Source organism: Bos indicus, chromosome 17, assembly GCF_029378745.1.
Source record: "Bos indicus isolate NIAB-ARS_2022 breed Sahiwal x Tharparkar chromosome 17, NIAB-ARS_B.indTharparkar_mat_pri_1.0, whole genome shotgun sequence".
Lineage (NCBI taxonomy): Eukaryota > Metazoa > Chordata > Mammalia > Artiodactyla > Bovidae > Bos > Bos indicus.
In genome coordinates this window covers 72,761,920-72,780,391 of record NC_091776.1, presented here as the reverse complement: position 1 = coordinate 72,780,391, position 18,472 = coordinate 72,761,920, and the positions used below count along the sequence as shown (strand labels likewise).

Here is an 18,472-nt window from a genome sequence, read left to right as displayed (position 1 = left end):
CAGATGAACGGATAAACAAAATGTTGTATACAGTACAAAGGAATACTATCCAGCCCTAAAAAGGAACAAAAATTCTGATAGGTGCACACCGTGGATGAACCTTTAGAACATTCTTCTAAGCGACATGACAAATATGTGACACCACTTACATTAGATACTTAGAAGAGGCAAACTAACAAAGTAGCACTGAGGTCCCCAGGGGCTTGGGAAAGGGGTGGTGGGGAGTGTTTGATGGGGATGAAAAAGTCCTGGAGATGATGGTGGTGAAGTTTGCCTAACAATATGAATGTACTTAATGCTACTGAATGCATACTTACAAATAGTTACGATAAATTTTAATTATTACATTTTACCACAATTAAAATACATATACATAGATGACCTGAACAATAACAACAAAAAAAGCGTTTTGGACCCAAGAATGTGTTTTCTGACGGCATGGCCCAGCTGGATGAGTGCCTTGCACAAAGCCAGCTGCCCACTCTCTCCACTGACCTCCCTGAGCTGCCTAACAGTCGGGAACTCCCCGTCTCCTCTGAAGCAGGAAGTTTAAATTATCAGGTCAATTAGGAAAGACACAACCGAAAAATACAACTTTCATTCACACTTCCAGGAGGCGTTTCCTGGCTGGGTGCCACCTCTATTATTTTTGGCGAGGCTGTTGAAAGGCCCATAGACCCTGAGAAGGTACAATGTAACCTTTGATTCCGTTTCAAGGATCAAAGCAAGTAAGCTTGGGTGCAAACGCAGATAACATTTCAGGGACGGTCTCATGAAAGGAGTCGCTAGACCAGGGCAGAGAGGGGGCTCGTTTGACACCACTCCCGGTGACCTCGGCCCTGGTAACCCGCCCGCATGGGGCGTCCCCGGGGAGTAGGCTCGGAGGGCGCCAGCGGCCCCCGCAGCTGCGCTCCCGGGGTCCGTGCCGGCTCCCCCCCGGCTCGCCCACGGCGGACGGTCCTCGGACAGCCCCGCTCTGTCGCTCCGGGGCGCAGGTCCGCGCTCGGCCCTGGCCGGGCCTCCACGACGGGCACTCTGCAGACACGCCGTCCGGCGGGCGGGCGACGCAGCCCTTCTGTGCCAACCCTCCCGGTACCCCTCCTGGCGCTCGGCAGGAACTGAGGGCAAGGGACGCACCCTCAGCCCGCGGAGGCCGGAGGGCGCCGCGGTCTCTCAGCAGCGAGTCAGCCCTCAGCCCGGCGCCACGTCCACCGCCGGACGCAGCCCCGGCCGCGCCTGCGCAAGCGCCCCCAGCGCGAAGCGCTCCGGGGGGCCCACGGCACGGCGCGCTCCCATCAACCCCCGCGCCGCGCCGCCCGCGGGCGGGGCCGGAAGCGCCTGCGCGTTCGCAGCCCCCGAGCGCAGGGCGCAGGCGCGGGCCCCGCCGGGAGACCGGCGTGGGGCGTGGTCGCGCCCGGCGCGGGGCCGTAAGGGGCGGTCGCGCGCACGTAGGGGGCGGGGCCCACGTCGAGGCGGGGCCGGCAGCCTGGCCGCTCGGTCTGCAGTCCTCAGAGGGCCGGCGGGCTGGGTCTGCGCCCTTCCTTCTCTCCCGACCTCGGCCCGCGCCGCCGGTCCCGCCCGCTCCGTGCTTGCCGTCGAGGGAGCGGCACAGTCGTGGCGCCGCGCGGCCGCAGGTAGGTGGGCTTGGTGCGGCGGCGCGCGATCCGGGGGAGGGCCGGTCGGGCTGGGCACCCGGCTCCCTCAGGTAGCGCGGGCGGGTGGCACGGCCGCTGCCTCCCCTCTCCTCGTGGGGCCGGGGCCGGAGTGCTCCGTGGGCAGCTCGTTGTCAGCGGCCGGTGGGACTCTGGGTTGCTGGGCAGGGCCGTGCACGGCGTTCACCTGCCGCCTGCGTCCTCTGCCGCCCCAGAGTGTTAGTGTCAGGATGCGACGGGCTTTTGGGTGGAGTATCTCCCACCCCAACACGCACACAAGAGGAGTGGGTGCGGAGGGAGGTACCGGGGGCCACCCTGGGGTGCGGGGCGGAAGGACCTACAGGCCGTGCCCCCTGGAGGAGCTCCGGCAGACGGGGGGGGGCAGGTGGATCCGCGGGGAGCCGCCCCGAAGGTGAGTGCAGGCCGGCGTCTGTGGGCGACAGGTGGAGGGGGCGGGTGTGGAGCCTTGTTGGCGAAACCGCCCCCAGAGGGGTGAAGCGGGGCGCGCTGTGCCGACCACGGGTGGACATCCTGTTGCAAGGAGACTGGGGAGGGGGTAGCCCTTAGGCAGGTTCCGTGCATCTGATGGGAACCGCCCCTTCTCTGCTCTGTGTGTCTTTGGCCCACTTAAGCAGGTGGCCCTTTGCGTGGTGACCTTGGAGTGGCGAGAGTAGACACAGCAAGCAGAATTAAAGCTGTCGGCCGGGAGGGGCTGGATGCCGGGCTGTTGACAGGGAGGGGGATGCCGGGAGGAGGCCTTTGGAGTGGGGGTGGCTGCCCTGTGAGTAGGGACAGGGGTCTGGATGGGGGTGTGGGTGGGCTGAAGGGCAGACGGGTAACAGCTGCCGTGCTCTGGGGGTCTCATGATCCTGAGCGCCTGACAGTGCAGGGTGGGCGTGAAGGGCATCCATCCATGGGACTCTGACTCGTCGTGGGTGACGGGGGGTGATGTGTGCTGGAGTAGGCCAGGGGAGTCTCAGGCCAGGGTCGGCGGTACCTTCACTGAGTGGTTGGCACGTGGCTGCAGACGAGCGACTTCACTCAGCACCGCGCCTCAGACATAGCAAGAGGACCAGCCTCGTCAGGGTCAGTGTTGGCCGTGCATAGAGGCCCCGGGGACTTGCTGTTGTCAGCCTCCTCCTGAAATTCCCTGACAGCCATCCAGGCTGTCCCAGGAAGCCCGGGGGACCTGACTTGGGCCCTCCTTCTCTTGGGTGGACCTGGCTGCCATCACACCCTGTCCTTGAAGGGGCCAGGCGGCATTTGCCTGCCTTCTTGGCCTCCCCAGTGGGTCTCCAGACCCCTTGCTCGGAGAGGTCCAGTGGGGCCCAGGGTCGGCTGCCCAGGGGCGATGGTGGGGCCTCTTTCCCACTTCTCCTGCCTTGTTTTTGGACAGATTGTCTTGGATGGTGGCCTGCGGCTTTCAGTCCCATCGGCTCTCCTGGGCTCTCCTGAGGCGGCCGCAGTCAGCTGCCCGCTCAGCACTTGCCTGGAGCGCCCCTCTTCAGCTGCCTCTGCCCGTGTGTCTGTTGCTTCTGCCCACCCTCCGGGCCCCTCTCCTCGCGTCCTCTCTGGTTGGCACGGCAGCTCCCGTCCACTCCCAGCTGCCTCGTCGCTGGTGGCAGGGCCCTCACTGTGCTGTCTGGGTGGCGGCCAGCTGCACCACGCACACCCCTGGCAGCAGATGCACGGGGCCTCTCCTGGGTCGTGGACTCCCCCGACAGAGGATTCCTGGATTAAGCGGTCCAATGTGGGGACCCCACGCGTGTACACGACTGTGGAGCAGACGAGCTCGGCGGGTGGTGCTGTGTCGCAGAGAGGGCCGCCCCTGCACGCTCGGCTCGGCCCCAGGCGCCTTCGACTGCACTGCTGGACCGATTCCTGGTGCAGCAGGACAGTTGCCTGACCTCCCACTTCGAACACCGCCGGGACAACCTCAGGCACCTGGCGAACCGAGCCTGGGCGTGGGCAGCCCCGTGCCTCGACGGGGACTGGGGACGACCATGGGCTTTATCCCCAGGATCTTGAGGATGTTATTCAAGCTCCAGACGGCCCTGCCGAGTGCCGCGCTGCAGTGCCCTGGGCCCTGCCTCCAGCCTCGAGCCAGCCACCGGTGGCCCCACAGTGGCCTGTGGTGAGAGTGCTCACTTAGGTTCTCAGAGGCCCGGCTCGCAACACGGGCGCTCCGCCCAGGCCTGGCCCCACTGCTCTGGGCCTCTGCTGTTTCTAGTTCAACTCCACATCCAGAAACACTCGCTGTGAGCAGCTGCTGGCCACAGAGGGCAGCCCAGGCCCATAGGGCCTCCTGCCTTGTCCAGCTCTGCACACAGTCCTGGTCCTATGGGGCCAGCCGCCCCCCAGCCAGGGCAGGCGCCCCCAAAGCTTCCCCTGCACGTACAGGATCAGCTGAGCCCCTGCCCAGAGACCAGGTTCCTCTCACCCAGGGTGTCCAGGAGTTACCGTCAGGTTCCCCCCAGGGGGCGGTGGTCACCACCAAGGCCCTGGGAGAGCCACCATTCCATCCGCGCCCCCATCCGCGCCCCCATCTGAGCACGGGCTGCACAGGTGTGGCGGTGGCCCCGGCGAAGCGGCCTGCGCGCCCTGTCTTGGTGGGGTGGCCCTGCTGGACGCCCGGTGTGGTTCCAGATGGTGCCTGGGCACTGCGCCCGCTGCTGGGCGGAGGGTGCGTGTGTTCAGGGTGTCTGGGCGCAGACAGCTCCCCGCGGCGTGGTGGTCTCTGCCCTGTGCCCCTTATCCTCCGAGGCCCCGGGGGCCCCTGGACCTGGCAGGGGCGCTGCTGGCGGCCGGACCGAGGTCCCTGGATCATGCCTGTCGGACATCCATGTGGCCTGGTCCCCGCCCCTTCAGTGCTGGGTGCCCCAGCCTGCGTGCCAGCCCTTTTGACTCCTGTGTGGCGTCTGCTCTCACCACTGCCCCAGGCTTTGCCCGGGTGCGTCCGTCCTCGGGGCAGGAAGTTAAGAAGGCTGCCTGGAGGAAGTGGCTGTTCTCAGTCTTGGGTAGGAGCGGGAGGGCCTTGGTGGAGAAGGGTGCCCCTGGGGCTCACAGCCGCCCGCCCGCCAGGTAGACCCCTTCCAGGTCCGGTCTCCTCTGGGCCCTGCTGCCCTCCCCAGCTGTCCCGCCCACTGCACCTCTGCCTCAGCCCACACACCTGTGCTGTGACGGCCATGTCCCCGGCAGACGGCGAGCCCCGCGGCGGGGCCTCCAGCAGTCAGCCTGGTGTCCCCGGGCGGGGCTGTTACACGTGCACGGGATCTGTGGCCAAGTGTGAGAATGGTCACCGGCGTTGCAGGTGAGGCTCCTGCCTGGGCCGTGGGGGGTGCGAGGTCTGGCTGAAGGAGTTGGGGCTGAAGCGGGGGGCGCGGAGGTTCAGGGGAGCAATGTGGCCCCGAGGACCGGCTTCCAGGCCGCCGGCGACGGCAGGAGTGGGCTGCAGACTGGGTGTGAGGCTCAGGGCCAGCCGCAGTGACCAAGGCCCGCTCTGCTCGGGGCCGGGGCGGGGTCCTGGTAACGGGCGCTGAGGCACCTCGGGTAGGTCAGTACAGACGAGTGGATGGGCCGGCTCCCGTGGGCGGCTGGGCCAGCGCTTCAGGGCCCTGTGGGTCTTAGAGTTCTGGAGAAGACCGAAAAAGGATCAGTCGAAACCTAAGCGCAGCTGAGAAGTCATTCTAGGAAAAACGAATAACCAGCTGGTTAAACGTTTTAAGTAGAATAGACACTGGCGTCATCTCACCCTCTACCGTGACGGAAAAGCCTCTGGGTGCATGTGTGTTATCTCACGGCACAGACACCGCGTGAGCAGAACAGCTTCGAGTCTGGAAGCCAGGAGGCTGCTGTTCGGTCCCTCAGTCGTGTCCGACTCTTGTGACCCTCTGGACTGCGCCCCCCCAGGCTCTTCTGTCCGTGGGATTTCCCGGGCAGCAGTACTGGAGTGGGTTGCCACTTCCACCGTTCCCTGCTCCAGGGGACCTTCCTGATGCGGGGTTGAACCCGTGTCCCCTGCATTGCAGGTGGATTCTTAACCACCGAGCCCCCTGGGAAGCCTGGCAGGAGGAGGCTGCTACAGCAAAGCAAGCATGCAGACGGGAAGTGAGTGTCGTCTTGTCTCGTCTCTGATTGGATGGAGGAGTCTGGATGTGTCCACCTGGTCACACCGCGACCTCTGGCCCTCCTCCGTCTAGCCTGGTCAGTCGTGGCCTGGCCTGCTGTGGGTTGGGAGGGCGGCAGGCCGCTGACCTGGCCTTTCCGGTGGGTGTGGGCTTGGTGGCGCGGCTGGCCTGTCGACACCTGACGTGGATTGCGTGGTCTCGCGTCCCGGCCACCTCTGGGTGCCGGTGTGAGTGTCCCTCCGACATCGCCCCGCTTGCCGAGCTGCTCAGCCCCGGGCAGCAGTGTTGGGATGCCACCCTGTGCCCCCAGTTTGAACTCTCCTCCTTCACGTGACTCAGGTCGCCTGGCCTGCAAGGCACCCTCGCCAGCCCCTTCCCACCCTTCTGGTCCGGTCTCTGAGTCACGGGCCCGCCTCTCCCTGGCCACCTGTGCGTCTGAGCAGCGCTGGCCCGGCCAGCGGCTGGGGTGAGCCCATGCGGGAGCAGCCTGCTTGGGCTGCCTGCTGGCCGCCAAGGGGCCCCAAGTGGGCGCACCCTTTACCCCCGCAGGTATGGGCCCTTCCAAGTTCCCTGGAGCTTCCTGGTGCCAGCCCGTGGGTGTCGGCTGCATCCCAGGCCCTGTGGAGCACCGTTGGGCAGCGTGGTCAGCCCTCAGCTGCCGTGCCCTGGGGGGCAGACCTCCTGGTGGGAGTGGGCCCACGTCCTGGGCAACGAGGAGCTTTTCCACGCCCGCACCAGGGACACACAGGCCGGGGTCCCACCTGCCCTCCGGTGCCGGCAGCTGGCCGAGCACGCTCTCATGGCCTGCCTTCCTGTCGCGTCCAGCTCCTGGGGCAGCGGCCCCTCACTCTGGCATTTCCTCCTGGCCTGTCCCGCCATCCCAAGGGGTCTGATGGGCGGCTGCGCGCCCACGGCTGCCGGTTGGCCCTCGCAGCTCATGTGGGTGAGGCCACACCATGGAGGCACTCGGGGAGTGGGCCGTGCTGAGGTGGGCCGCTGGGCCGTCGGGCTGCTCCTGACCGCCCTCCCCACACACAGCCATGCCGGGCTGGGAGGCAGGGGTGGTGGGTCGGGGACGGGGTGCAGGTTGGGGCTCCTGGGTGCCTGGTTCCTGCCTCCCGGGCCCTGAAGCCACCTGGGGCACTGGCCTGGCCCCCACCCCCTTGCAGCCCTGAGCTGCCTGCCCGAGCCCCTCCCGGGCCTATGTCTTTGAAGCCACGGATACTGACAGAGGATCCAGTGAATCCAAGGTCGCCCAGCAGGCGCTGACAGACGGCTAGCCACGATACTATTTCTGATTTAATAACCAAATGGGGGCCGGCCCTTGGTAATAATTAGGGCTAATTACTGAGGAGGTGTTGACAGACTGGCTGAGAGGAAACAAACTACCTTTATCCCGGAGCTTAGAGTCGGGTTTCGCAGCGCTATCTGCCCTCCGAAAGGAGACGCTTCAATCACTCACCGAGGCTTCAAAGGTGCAGGGGCCCGGCGGGGAGGGTTGTGACGCGAGCCTTTGACTCCGCAGCCAGCCGCCCGTCCCAGAGGCGCTCCTTTGTGCAGTTGGGGTCCCAGGCAGACGCGCGGTTGCACTGGACCAAGGGTTCCCCGCAGTGTCGTGGGCAGGACTGGCCTCCCTGGTAGATCGGGGCGGGGTCGCCCCCACCAGTGAGCCAGCGCTGTGGACAGGACGCTGACCCATGGGCCTCGGCGACAGGAGCGCCATGGCGTGTTGCAGGCTTCCACAGACCTCCCCACAGCTCCGAACTGGGGGGTGGTGGGCAGAACCCGCATCCAGCCAGGACGGGTGTGACGCTGCTTCCAGGAGCCAGTCCTGGGTTTAGGCCTTGCCGTGGTCCAGGCTGATCAGGACAGTAAGGATGACGGCCTGTTCAGGTGTGGCCCGGGAGGCCGGGAGGGACGGGTCTCGATTCCTCCTGCCTGCAGGACCACAGGGCATTCCTCAGGGCATGCCTGCCGGCAGGACCACGTCACATGAGGGAGGCCTCTTGCTTCCCGACTCCCCTCTGTTCCAGGAGGAGCCGCGAGCGTGCAGATGAAGGTTCCCAGGCACCTGGTTAGCTGAGTGTGGACACCTCCTGTGGGGGCCGGTACTGATGGATCTGTCTCAGTTCAGTTCAGTCGCTCAGTCGTGTCTCACGGCGACACCATGGACTGCAGCACGCCAGGCCTCTCTGTCCATCACCAACTCCCAGAGTCCACCCAAACCCATGTCCATTGAGTCGGTGATGCCATCCAGCCTGTCATCCCCTTCTCCTCCCGCCCTCAATGTTTCCCAGCATCAGGGTCTTTTCCAGTGAGTCAGCTCTTCGCATGAGGTGGCCAAAGTATTGGAGTTTCAGCTTCAGCATCAGTCCTTCCCATGAACATTCAGGACTGATCTCCTTTAGGATGGACTGGTTGGATCTCCTTGCAGTCCAAGGGACTCTCAAGAGTCTCCTCCAGCACCACAGTTCAAAAGCGTCAGTTCTTCGGCGCTCCTCTTTCTTTATGGTCCAACTCTCACATCCATACATGATAACCGGAAAAACCATAGCCTTGATGAGACGGACCTTTGTTGGCAAAATAATGTCTCTGCTTTTTAATATGCTGCCTGGGTTGGTCATAACTTTCCTTCCAAGAAGTAAGTGTCTTTTAATTTCATGGCTGCAGTCACCATCTGCAGTGATTTTGGAGCCCAAAAAAATAAAGTCTGACACTGTTTCCATTGTTTCTCCATCTATTTGCCATGAAGTGATGGGACTGGATGCCATGATCTTACTTTTCTGAATGTTGAGCTTTAAGCCAGCTTTTTTGTTCTCTTTCACTTTCATCAAGAGGCTTTTTAGTTCCTCTTCACTTTCTGCCATAATGGTGGTGTCATCTGCATATCTGAGGTTATTGATATTTCTCCCAGCAATCTTGATTCCAGCTTGTGTTTCTTCCAGTCCAGCATTTCTCATGATGTACTCTGCATAGAAGTTAAATAAGCAGGGTGACAATATACAGCCTTGACATACTCCTTTTCCTATTTGGAACCAGTCTGTTGTTCCATGTCCAGTTCTAACTGTTGCTTCCTGACCTGCATACAGATTTCTCAAGAGGCAGGTCAGGTGATCTGGTATTCCCATCTCTTTCAGAATTTTCCATAGTTTATTGTGATCCACACAGTCAAATGCTTTGGCATAGTCTATAAAGCAGAAATAGATGCTTTTCTGAAACTTTCTTGCTTTTCTGATAATCCAGCGGATGTTGGAATTTGGTCTCTGGTTCCTCTGCCTTTTCTAAAACCAGCTTGAACATCTGGAAGTTCATGGTTCACGTATTGCTGAAGCCTGGCTTGGAGAATTTTGAGCATTACTTTACTAGCATGTGGGATGAATGCAATTGTGTGGTAGTTTGAGCATTCTTTGGCATTGCCTTTCTTTGTGATTTGAATGAAAACTGACCTTTTCCAGTCCTGTAGCCACTGCTGAGTTTTCCAAATTTGCTGGCATATTGAGTGCAGCACTTTCACAGCATCATCTTTTAGGATTTGAAATAGCTCAACTGGAATTCCATCACCTCCACTAGCTTTGTTCGTAGTGATACTTTCCAAGGCCCACTTGACTCCACATTCCAGGATGTCTGGCTCTAGGTGAGTGATCACACCATCATGATTATCTAGGTGGTGAAGATCTTTTTTGTACAGTTCTGTGTATTCTTGCCCTCTCTCTTAACATCTTATGCTTCTGTTAGGTCCATACCATTTCTGTCCTTTATTGAGCCCATCTTCGCAGGAAATGTTCCCTTGGTATCTTTAATTTTCTTGAAGAGATCTCTAGTCGTTCCCACGCTATTGTTTTTCTCTGTTTTTTTGCATTGATCACTGAGGTAGGCTTTCTTATCTCTCCTTGCTATTTTTTGGAACTCCACATTCAGATGCTTATATCTTTCCTTTTTTCCTTTCCTTTTCACTTCTCTTCTTTTCACAGCTATTTGTAAGGCCGCCCCAGACAACCATTTTGCTTTTTTGCATTTCTTTTCCATGGGGATGGTCTTGATCCCTGTCTCCTGTACAATGTCACGAACCTCCGTCCATAGTTCATCAGGCACTCTGTCTATCAGATCTGGTCCCTTAAATCTATTCCTCACTTGCACTGTATAATCGTAAGGGATCTGATTTAGGTTATACTGAGTGGTCTACTGGTTTTCCCCACATGCTTCAATTTCAGTCTGAATTTGGCAATAAGGAGTTCATGATCTGAGCCACAGTCAGCTCCCGGTCTTGTTTTTGCTGACTGTATAGGGCATCTCCATCTTTGGCTGCAAAGAATATAATCAATCTGATTTCGGTGTTGGCCATCGGGTGATGTCCATATGTAGAGTCTTCTCTTGTGTTGTTGGAAGAGGGTGTTTGCTATGACCAATGCATTTTCTTGGCAAAACTGTTAGCGTTTGCCCTGCTTCATCCTGTATTCCAAGGCCAAATTTGCCTTTTACTCCAGGTGTTTCTTGACTTCCTACTTTTGCATTCCAGTCCCCTATAATGAAAAGGACATTTTTTTGGGGTGTTTGTTCTAGAAGGTCTTGTAGGTCTTCATAGAACTGTTCAACTTTAGCTTCTTCAGCGTCACTGGTCGGGGCATAGACTTAGATTACTGTGATGTTGAATGGTTTGTCTTAGAAACAAACAGAGATCATTCTGTCGTTTTTGAGATTGCATCCAAGTACTGGATTTCGGACTCTTTTGTTGACCATGATGACTACTCCATTTCTTCTGAGGGATTCTTGCCCACAGTAGTTATAATGGTCACCTGAGTTAAATTTACCCATTCCAGTCCATTTTAGGATCTAAGTCTGTTAGGGCAAAAATAGGGTGGGAAATCACTTTAAATAGGAAAAGCACTTAAAAACTGGCAGTGAGTCTGTTTAAAGTCCCCTTAACTGGAATGAGAAATTGGATCTAAAACCAGAAAATGTAGATAGGAAGCTGGGTTTTCATAATATCTTGGTGGTAAGTCACTCGAGAAGCAGTAGCCCCCAAATATTCCCCAAGCCACATTTGGAGATTGGCCTCCTTGAGGATGGCAGGAGGGTGCTCGCCCCCAAGTTGGCGCGGTCATCCCGTGCGGAATGAGCGATCTCACACACTGTGACCCCCCCCAGACCCGGGCTTATTCCAGTTTCCTTCGTTTTCCCTTCAGTCCTTCCCCAGGGTCCCAGCTGGGACGTGGCCCTCAGTTGTCACATCCGTGGGGGCTCCTGTGGGCTGTGGCGCCCGAGACAGTTCTAAGCGAGTGCCCTCAGCTGGGACTTGCCACCTATGTTCCTCAGGACGGGCCTGGGGTTTCGGTTTCAGGGAGCAGGACCTCCCACATAAAGGGCCATTGCACGCGCCGTACCCAGAGAACGTCTGTCCACACGGGCCCCGTCTCCCCAGAGGAAGGTGGCCTCCGGGGTGGGGTTCAGCCCGCCTCCTCGCAGGTCTCTGCCTGGCCCATATGCTGGCCCATATCTTCAGCTGTTTTTTCATCACTGTGGCCTCAGGTTGATCCTTACGACACATGCTTATAGGGAGTTCCAGCATGCAGGCAGAAACCCCCTCAGGGGCCCCTCCCCTCTGCGCACCCTGGATCCTGACCCCTGAGCCCTGGCACCTGCCATTTCCAGCATGCCCAGTGAACCAGGCCGTGCAGAATGTAGGCTAGTCCTTGCTCCCGTCCTCCGTGGTCGCGTCCACAGCGTTGCGTTCCTCAGTACTGGGTTCCTGCATTGTTGCTCGAGGGTGAGTGGTCATTTGGTCATTTTGCATTTGAGAGATGATGTGAACAGAGCAGACCGCTCAGGCACGGTTTCGTTTCTGCAGAGCCGGTGTCCCATGGTCACAGCGCTGGCGGTGCAACTCTGCTGCTCTGGACCTCCCAGCAGGCTGTGGGCTCGCGTGAGGCTCCGTCCTCTCGGCGGCTCTGCCAGCCTCACCTGAGCTGTGGTGCTTTTGTTTGCATTTCCCCGAGGCTAAGGGCGCTGAGCTGTGTGTTCACCGTCTGCACACCTTACAGGTGAAGTGTCTGCTCACATCGTTGGTTTAGGTACTGTTGAGTGTTTTTAAATAACACTGACGTACACTCAAGCACACACACGTGAAGTAGATAACTGGATACGTTCCGGCACCTGTGTAAGCACTGCCACACCTGAGGCACACACGCCCGGAGACACACGCACATCGTCCTGGGGGAGCGCCCAGGGCCGCCTCCCGACCTCACCCGGCTTCCCGCTCCCCCACCAGCCCTCCCCAGGGGCCCTCAGCTGCTTTCTGTGGCCGCTGGGCGGCTTGCCCCTTCTACAGTCTCATCTAAACGGCGTCACGGTGTCCGCTCTCCTCCACAGGCTGCTTTTCCGCGAGTTTGAGGCTGACCTGCGGGGAGCCTGGTCAGCACTGCTTTGCTGGGGTGTGGGGCCCATCACCGTGTGTTCGGCCTCCGTGGCTGTGAGGACCATCCCTAGTGGGGGGCCTTTTTCTAGAGACAGCCAAACTGCGTTCCGAAGTGACTGAGCCAGTGCACCCCTGGGAGAGCTCCCCCGCGTCACATGGGTCCCAGCGGCCGGCGGCGTAGCCTGTCTTTAACACTGGCCGCTCCGTGAGCCTGCAGGGCGTGTGGCTGTGTCTGTCACTAGATTTCCCTGACGCACAGGGCCGGTGAGTATGTTCTCGTGTCCTGACTTGCCACTTCATATCTTCTTTTTCTAAGACACACACACATTTATCTGGATTTACTAGCGGGTGCGCCAGCTCTTAGCTGCAGCCTGCGTGGCCTTGTCCCCTGACCAGGGATCAGACCTGGGCCCCTGCACTGGGACTGCAACATCTCAGCCACGGGACCGCTGGGGATCAGACCTGGGCCCCTGCACTGGGACTGCGACGTCTCAGCCACAGGACCGCCAGGGAAGCCCTAGGAACCTGTCTGCTGGCAACTTCCCTGTGTTCCTTTCAAGAGTGTTTACCTTCACCTCCCGGAGCACAAGCACAGAGGCCGCTCAGAACCCTCACCTGCTGTTCCCGACTTCAGAACCGTCAAGGCTGCATCTGTGAATTGTCTTTTCCTGTGAGAACTGCTCTCATGGTTCTGTGTGTGGAGGAACTTCATGTTGTAGCCTGGACGGACTGTGATCTTGGGTCCCCTGGAGAACGTTGAGTGTCGTGTCAGCAGGCTGTCACCCCGTCAGACGGCCTCCCCCCTTCGTGGACCGCAGTTTTTTGCTCACATGTCCGTCTCCAAAGCTTCCAGTGCTCTGCTTTGGGCCCGCGCACCAGCCACTCAGGTCAGCCTGAGCCCTGGGCAGTGTTCGGTGGTCCCAGCTCAGGTGTTGACGCTGGTGCTGCTGTGGGTCCGCCCCACCCCACACAGCTCAGAGGTGAGCACAGGCTTTCCGGGGTTCATTCCATGACCGCCTGTCTGTAGCCCTCTGCTCTCTGCCGTCTGTCTCACACAGGATCCAGTGGGGCCCTTTCTGTGCGGTCCCTCTGGCCATGAAGTTGGGGTGGCCCTCAGAGCCACTTCTCCTGCACAGCTCCATGTCTGGGGCCACGCCTGGGGCAGGGCCTAGAGAGGAGAGAAGCAGACACCATCGGGGAGTCAGACCCGGACTCTTCAGAATCCGGGGTCATGGTGGATGTTTGACGCTCTCTCTGTGCCATGTATTACGTTTTTAGCTCAGTCCAGGACTCAGACTTTTCCCTGCACTGAAGTTAGTTCCTCTCCAAGTCTTAGCCACCCCTGCCTCGCAGCCCTGCAGCCCAACCCAGCCTGAAGGCAGTGCCCCAGGACGCAAACACAGAAGCAGGAAGCTTGTCCCCACTCAGCTCAGCTCTCCAAGTTCCTGCCTGCCTCCAAAGTCTGTCTGCCGTCCTTCACTTCTTGGAGCTTCAGTTCAGTTTATTTCAGTCACTGAGTCGTGTCCGACTCTTTGCGACCCCATGAATCGCAGCACGCCAGGCCTCCCTGTCCATCACCAACTCCCAGAGGTCACTCAAACTCAGGTCCATCAAGTCAGTGATGCCATCAGCCATCTTATCCTCTGTCGTCCCCTTCTCCTCCTGCCCCCAATCCCTCCCAGCATCAGAGTCTTTTCCAATGAGTCAACTCTTCACATGAGGTGGCCAAAGTACTGGAGTTTCAGCTTTAGCATCATTCCTTCCAAAGAACACCCAGGGCTGATCTCCTTTAGAATGGACTGGTTGGATGTCCTTGCAGTCCAAGGGACTCTCAAGAGTCTTCTCCAACACCACAGTTCAAAAGCATCAATTCCTCGGCACTTATCTTTCTTCACAGTCCAACTCTCATATCCATACGTGACCACTGGAAAAACCATAGCCTTGACTAGACGGACCTTTGTTGGCAAAGTAATGTCTCTGCTTTTCAATATGCTATCTAGGTTGGTCATAACTTTTCTTCCAAGGAGTAAGCGTCTTTTAATTTCATGGCTGCAGTCACTATCTGCAGTGATTTTGGAGCCCAAAAAAATAAAGTCTGACACTGTTTTCACTGTTTCCCCGTCTATTTCCCATGAAGTGATGGGACTGGATGCCATGATCTTTGTTTTCTGAATGTTGAGCTTTAAGCCAACTTTTTCACTCTCCACTCTCACTTTCATCAAGAGGCTTTTGAGTTCTCTTCACTTTCTGCCATAAGGGTGGTGTCATCTGCATATCTGAGGTTATTGATATTTCTCCCAGCAATCTTGATTCCAGCTTGTGCTTCTTCCAGCCCAGCGTTTCTCGTGATGTACTCTGCATAGAAGTTAAATAAGCAGGGTGACAATATACAGCCTTGACATACTCCTTTTCCTATTTGGAACCAGTCTGTTGTTCCATGTCCAGTTCTAACTGTTGCTTCCTGACCTGCATACAGATGTCTCAAGAGGCAGGTCAGGTGGTCTGGCATTCCCATCTCTTTAAGAATTTTCCACAGTTTATTGTGATCCACACAGTCAAATGCTTTGGCATAGTCAATAAAGCAGAAATAGATGTTTTTCTGGAACTCTCTTGCTTTTTTGATGATCCAGTGGATGTTGGCAATTTGGTCTCTGGTTCCTCTGCCTTTTCTAAAACCAGCTTGAACAACTGGAAGTTCGCGGTTCACGTATTGCTGAAGCCTGGCTTGGAGAATTTTGAGCATTACTTTACTAGTGTGTGAGATGAGTGCAATTGTGTGGTAGTTTGAGCATTCTTTGGCATTGCCTTTCTTTGGGATTGGAATAAAAACTGATCTTTTCCAGTCCTTTGGCCACTGCTGAGTTTTCCAAATTTGCTGGCATATTGCGTGCAGCACTTTCACAGCATCATCTTTCAGGATTTGAAATAGCTCAACTGGAATTCCATCACCTCCACTAGCTTTGTTCGTAGTGATGCTTCCTAAGGCCCACTTGACTTCACATTCCAGGATGTCTGGCTCTAGGTCAGTGATCACACCATCGTGATTATCTGGGTCGTGAAGATCTTTTTTGTACAGTTCTTCTGTGTATTCTTGCCACCTCTTCTTAATATCTTCTGCTTCTGTTAGGTCCATACCATTTCTGTCCTTTATCGAGCCCATCTTTGCATGAAATGTTCCCTTGGTATCTCTAACTTTCTTGAAGAGATCTCTAGTCTTTCCCATTCTGTTGTTTTCCTCTATTTCTTTGCATTGATTGCTGAGGAAGGCTTTCTTATCTCTTCTTGCTATTCTTTGGAACTCTGCATTCAGATGCTTATATCTTTCCTTTTCTCCTTTGCTTTTTGCTTCTCTTCTTTTCACTGGAGAAGGAAATGGCCACCCACTCCAGTATTCTTGCCTGGAGAATACTATAGACGGAGGACCTTGGTGGTCTACAGTCCACAGGTCGCAAAGAGTCGGACACGACTGAGCGACTTCACTTTCACTTTCTCTTTTTTTCACAGCTATATGTAAGGCCTCCCCAGACAACCATTTTGCTTTTTTGCGTTTCTTTTCCATGGGGATGGTCTTGATCCCTGTCTCCTGTACAGTGTCACAAACCTCAGTCCATAGTTCATCAGGCACTCTATCTGTCAGATCTAGTCCCTTAAATCTATTTCTCACTTCCACTGTATAATCATAAGGGATTTGATTTAGGTCATACCTGAATGGTCTAGTGGTTTTTCCCTACTTTCTTCAATTTAAGTCTGAATTTGGCAATAAGGAGTTCATGATCTGAGCCACAGTCAGCTCCTGGTCTTGTTTTTGTTGACTGTATAGAGCTTCTCCATCTTTGGCTGTAAAGAATATAATCAGTCTGATTTCGGTGTTGACCATCTGGTGATGTCCATGTATAGAGTCTTCTCTTGTGTTGTTGGAAGAGGGTGTTTGCTATGACCAGTGCATTTTCTTGGCAAAACTGTTAGCGTTTGCCCTGCTTCATCCTGTATTCCAAGGCCAAATTTGCCTTTTACTCCAGGTGTTTCTTGACTTCCTACTTTTGCATTCCAGTCCCCTATAATGAAAAGGACATCTTTTTTGGGTGTTAGTTCTAAAAGGTCTTGTAGGTCTTCATAGAACTGTTCAACTTTAGCTTCTTCAGCGTTACTGGTTGGGGCATAGACTTGGATTACTGTGATATTGAATGGTTTGCCTTGGAAACGAACAGAGGTTGACCCCACATCCGAGGTCAGGGGCGGTGGCCGGGAGGAGCAAACTCACCTCCAAGGAGCGGTGGCTGCGCGGGCCCAGGAGGGCCTAGAGGAGCTACTCCAGGTCCCACGCTCTGGGAGCTTATGGTGATCGCTAATGATGTTTTGCCTGGAGGTTTTCTTTGCAGTTGGCCAAAGAGAGAGGCGACAGTCAGCATTGAGCCCACTCCATCCGGCCAGAACCAGAGCCACTGGGGCGGCGTTAGTCCCAGGCGGGAGCGCCTCTCCTCACCTTCAAGGCCATTCCCCTGTCTCCGTGCGTGCATTGTCTGTACTGTCTTTTGCCCAGTTTTCTATCTGGCATTTAGCTCTACCTTCGTTTTGAAGACTTCCACGTGTTTTAAAGATACTTTAGGTTTTTAGCTCTTTTGACGTGCAACAGTTAAACGATTCCTGGTTAAGTCTTTTATCTTCTTAGTTGGGACTGTAGTGGAGTTTTCTCTGATGGCATGCTGTTTGTGTCCAAGGAGCCTGTTGAGTTCTCGCTGCTGGTTTTCTTTGCTGCTGCCGCGCTGAAGTTGCCTTTGAATGTTTGAGTCTGCTTTATCCCTTTTTATCTTGGGCTCTCGATGTAAACCAGGACCTCACCGAGGCTGCGTGTCAGTGTGCTCCTTACCCTCTGAATTCAGAAGAGCTGCCCTGCTGTTCCCTTGACCTTGACCTTTACCCTGAGTCTGAGCCGAATGTCCTCTCTGGGTGCCTGTGGGTGCTTCAGGAGGTTCCTACAGGCCTGGGTGGACGGACAGGCCTGTCCTCCCGTGTCCCCCGGGAGGTGGTGGACGGGGAGCCTGTCCTTGTCCCCCATGATGGACGGAGCGTCTCCGCTGCAGCCCCAGCGCACCCCCTGCCCCCAGCAGCCTCTCCCTGGCCGGGTCTCTCCGGATCTGAGTGGGCCGCGTTCCGTGTAGCTCAGGCCGTCTCGGGCCTCAGAGCCGCTCAGTGTTGTTGTCCGCCCCAGCCCTGCGCTCTGCTCGGTCCCTCCACACCTGTGGCCCCTGCAGGCCCCCTGCGGGGCCAGCCTCCTCGTCTGCTCGTGCTGTTGACGGGGCCCACCCAGGGCGCTCCGTGTGAACCGCCAAGGCCACGTCTCGGGTCCTCGTGGATGACGCTCAGGCTGCGGTTTGGGCCCGAGGTGGCTGAGAGCCGCTGGGCAACGTCGGGCAGCCGTGGGCGCAGCTCCAGCTCTGGCTCAGCCTGATGGTCCCGCCTGCGCAGGGGCTGCTCCTGTGCAGTGACCTGCCCCCAAGCACCCTGGGCCCTGTCCTCCGCGGCCAGGGGTCAGCCGCAGGCTCCTGCCCCACACTGTGCCCACACGGGGCGGGGCTGGGGGGCCTGCAGAAGGCCAGGACCCCTGCACAGCATCACCCCCATGGCCTCCTCGTCTGGGGGCCTCCGGGGGCATGTGTCACAGTGGTGGAAGAGCCGTCAGATTCTCCCTTTTTAATTTTTGAAGGAATGTATCTCGCAGACCCAGGCCTGTGCTCTGTGGATTAGCTGTCAGACTCCTCTGCCCGCCGAGGGGGATAGTGACAAGCCAGGGGTGAGGCGGCCAGGCGGCTGGGTGCTCACGGCTCTGGGCGGCCCCCTGCCAGGAGATGGGATGATGTGATTATTCTCAATTAGATTAATAAAGAATAATTAGGCGTCATAAATCAAGTCATCACGGGGTATTGTCATGGGAAAAATATGTAGCTAGAATTAATTAGTTTTTAAATAAAGCGTTTACTTTAATTGCCTGAAACGATGGAGCCCTTAATTGCTGAGGCTTCGTCTTGGCCTGAGCGTCCGGCTGTTGTAACAGCAATGTGACGGGTTTGTTCCCCGCGTCCTTCCGTTGGGAAACGGGGTGGGGGTGGGGCCTGATTCATCTGCTGGAGCCAGCCCCGTGCAGGTTCTGGAAACTCCCGTCAGGCCGCGGCGATGGCAAGTGCGGACTGGGCCTCTGCTGGCGCTGCGTGTATGCGTGTGCCCGGGGGCCTGCATCGTGGGAGCTCTCGGCCCCGGCCCCGTGGCACTCTGATGGCTGTGTG

General features: G+C 57.2%; 1 protein-coding gene across 7 annotated transcripts in view; it reads left to right on the top strand.

Annotated features, from left to right (window-relative positions):
- Positions 1 to 1,446: 1,446 nt before the first annotated feature.
- Positions 1,447 to 18,472, top strand: part of GNB1L (G protein subunit beta 1 like) — a 30,660-nt gene continuing 13,634 nt past the window's right edge. For 2 of the 7 annotated variants that reach the window (XR_011561276.1, XM_070770060.1), the window contains exon 1: positions 3,810 to 4,962. Coding sequence is in view for 4 of the 7 variants with exons in the window: in XM_070770060.1 (XP_070626161.1) it covers positions 4,944 to 4,962 (19 nt within the window). In the remaining 3 variants the exon portion in view is untranslated. Of the gene's footprint in view, positions 1,635 to 3,807; positions 4,963 to 5,059; positions 5,856 to 18,472 lie in introns of those variants that run through there. The other 5 variants (XM_019977791.2, XM_070770062.1, XM_070770063.1 and 2 more) reach the window with 5 other exon arrangements.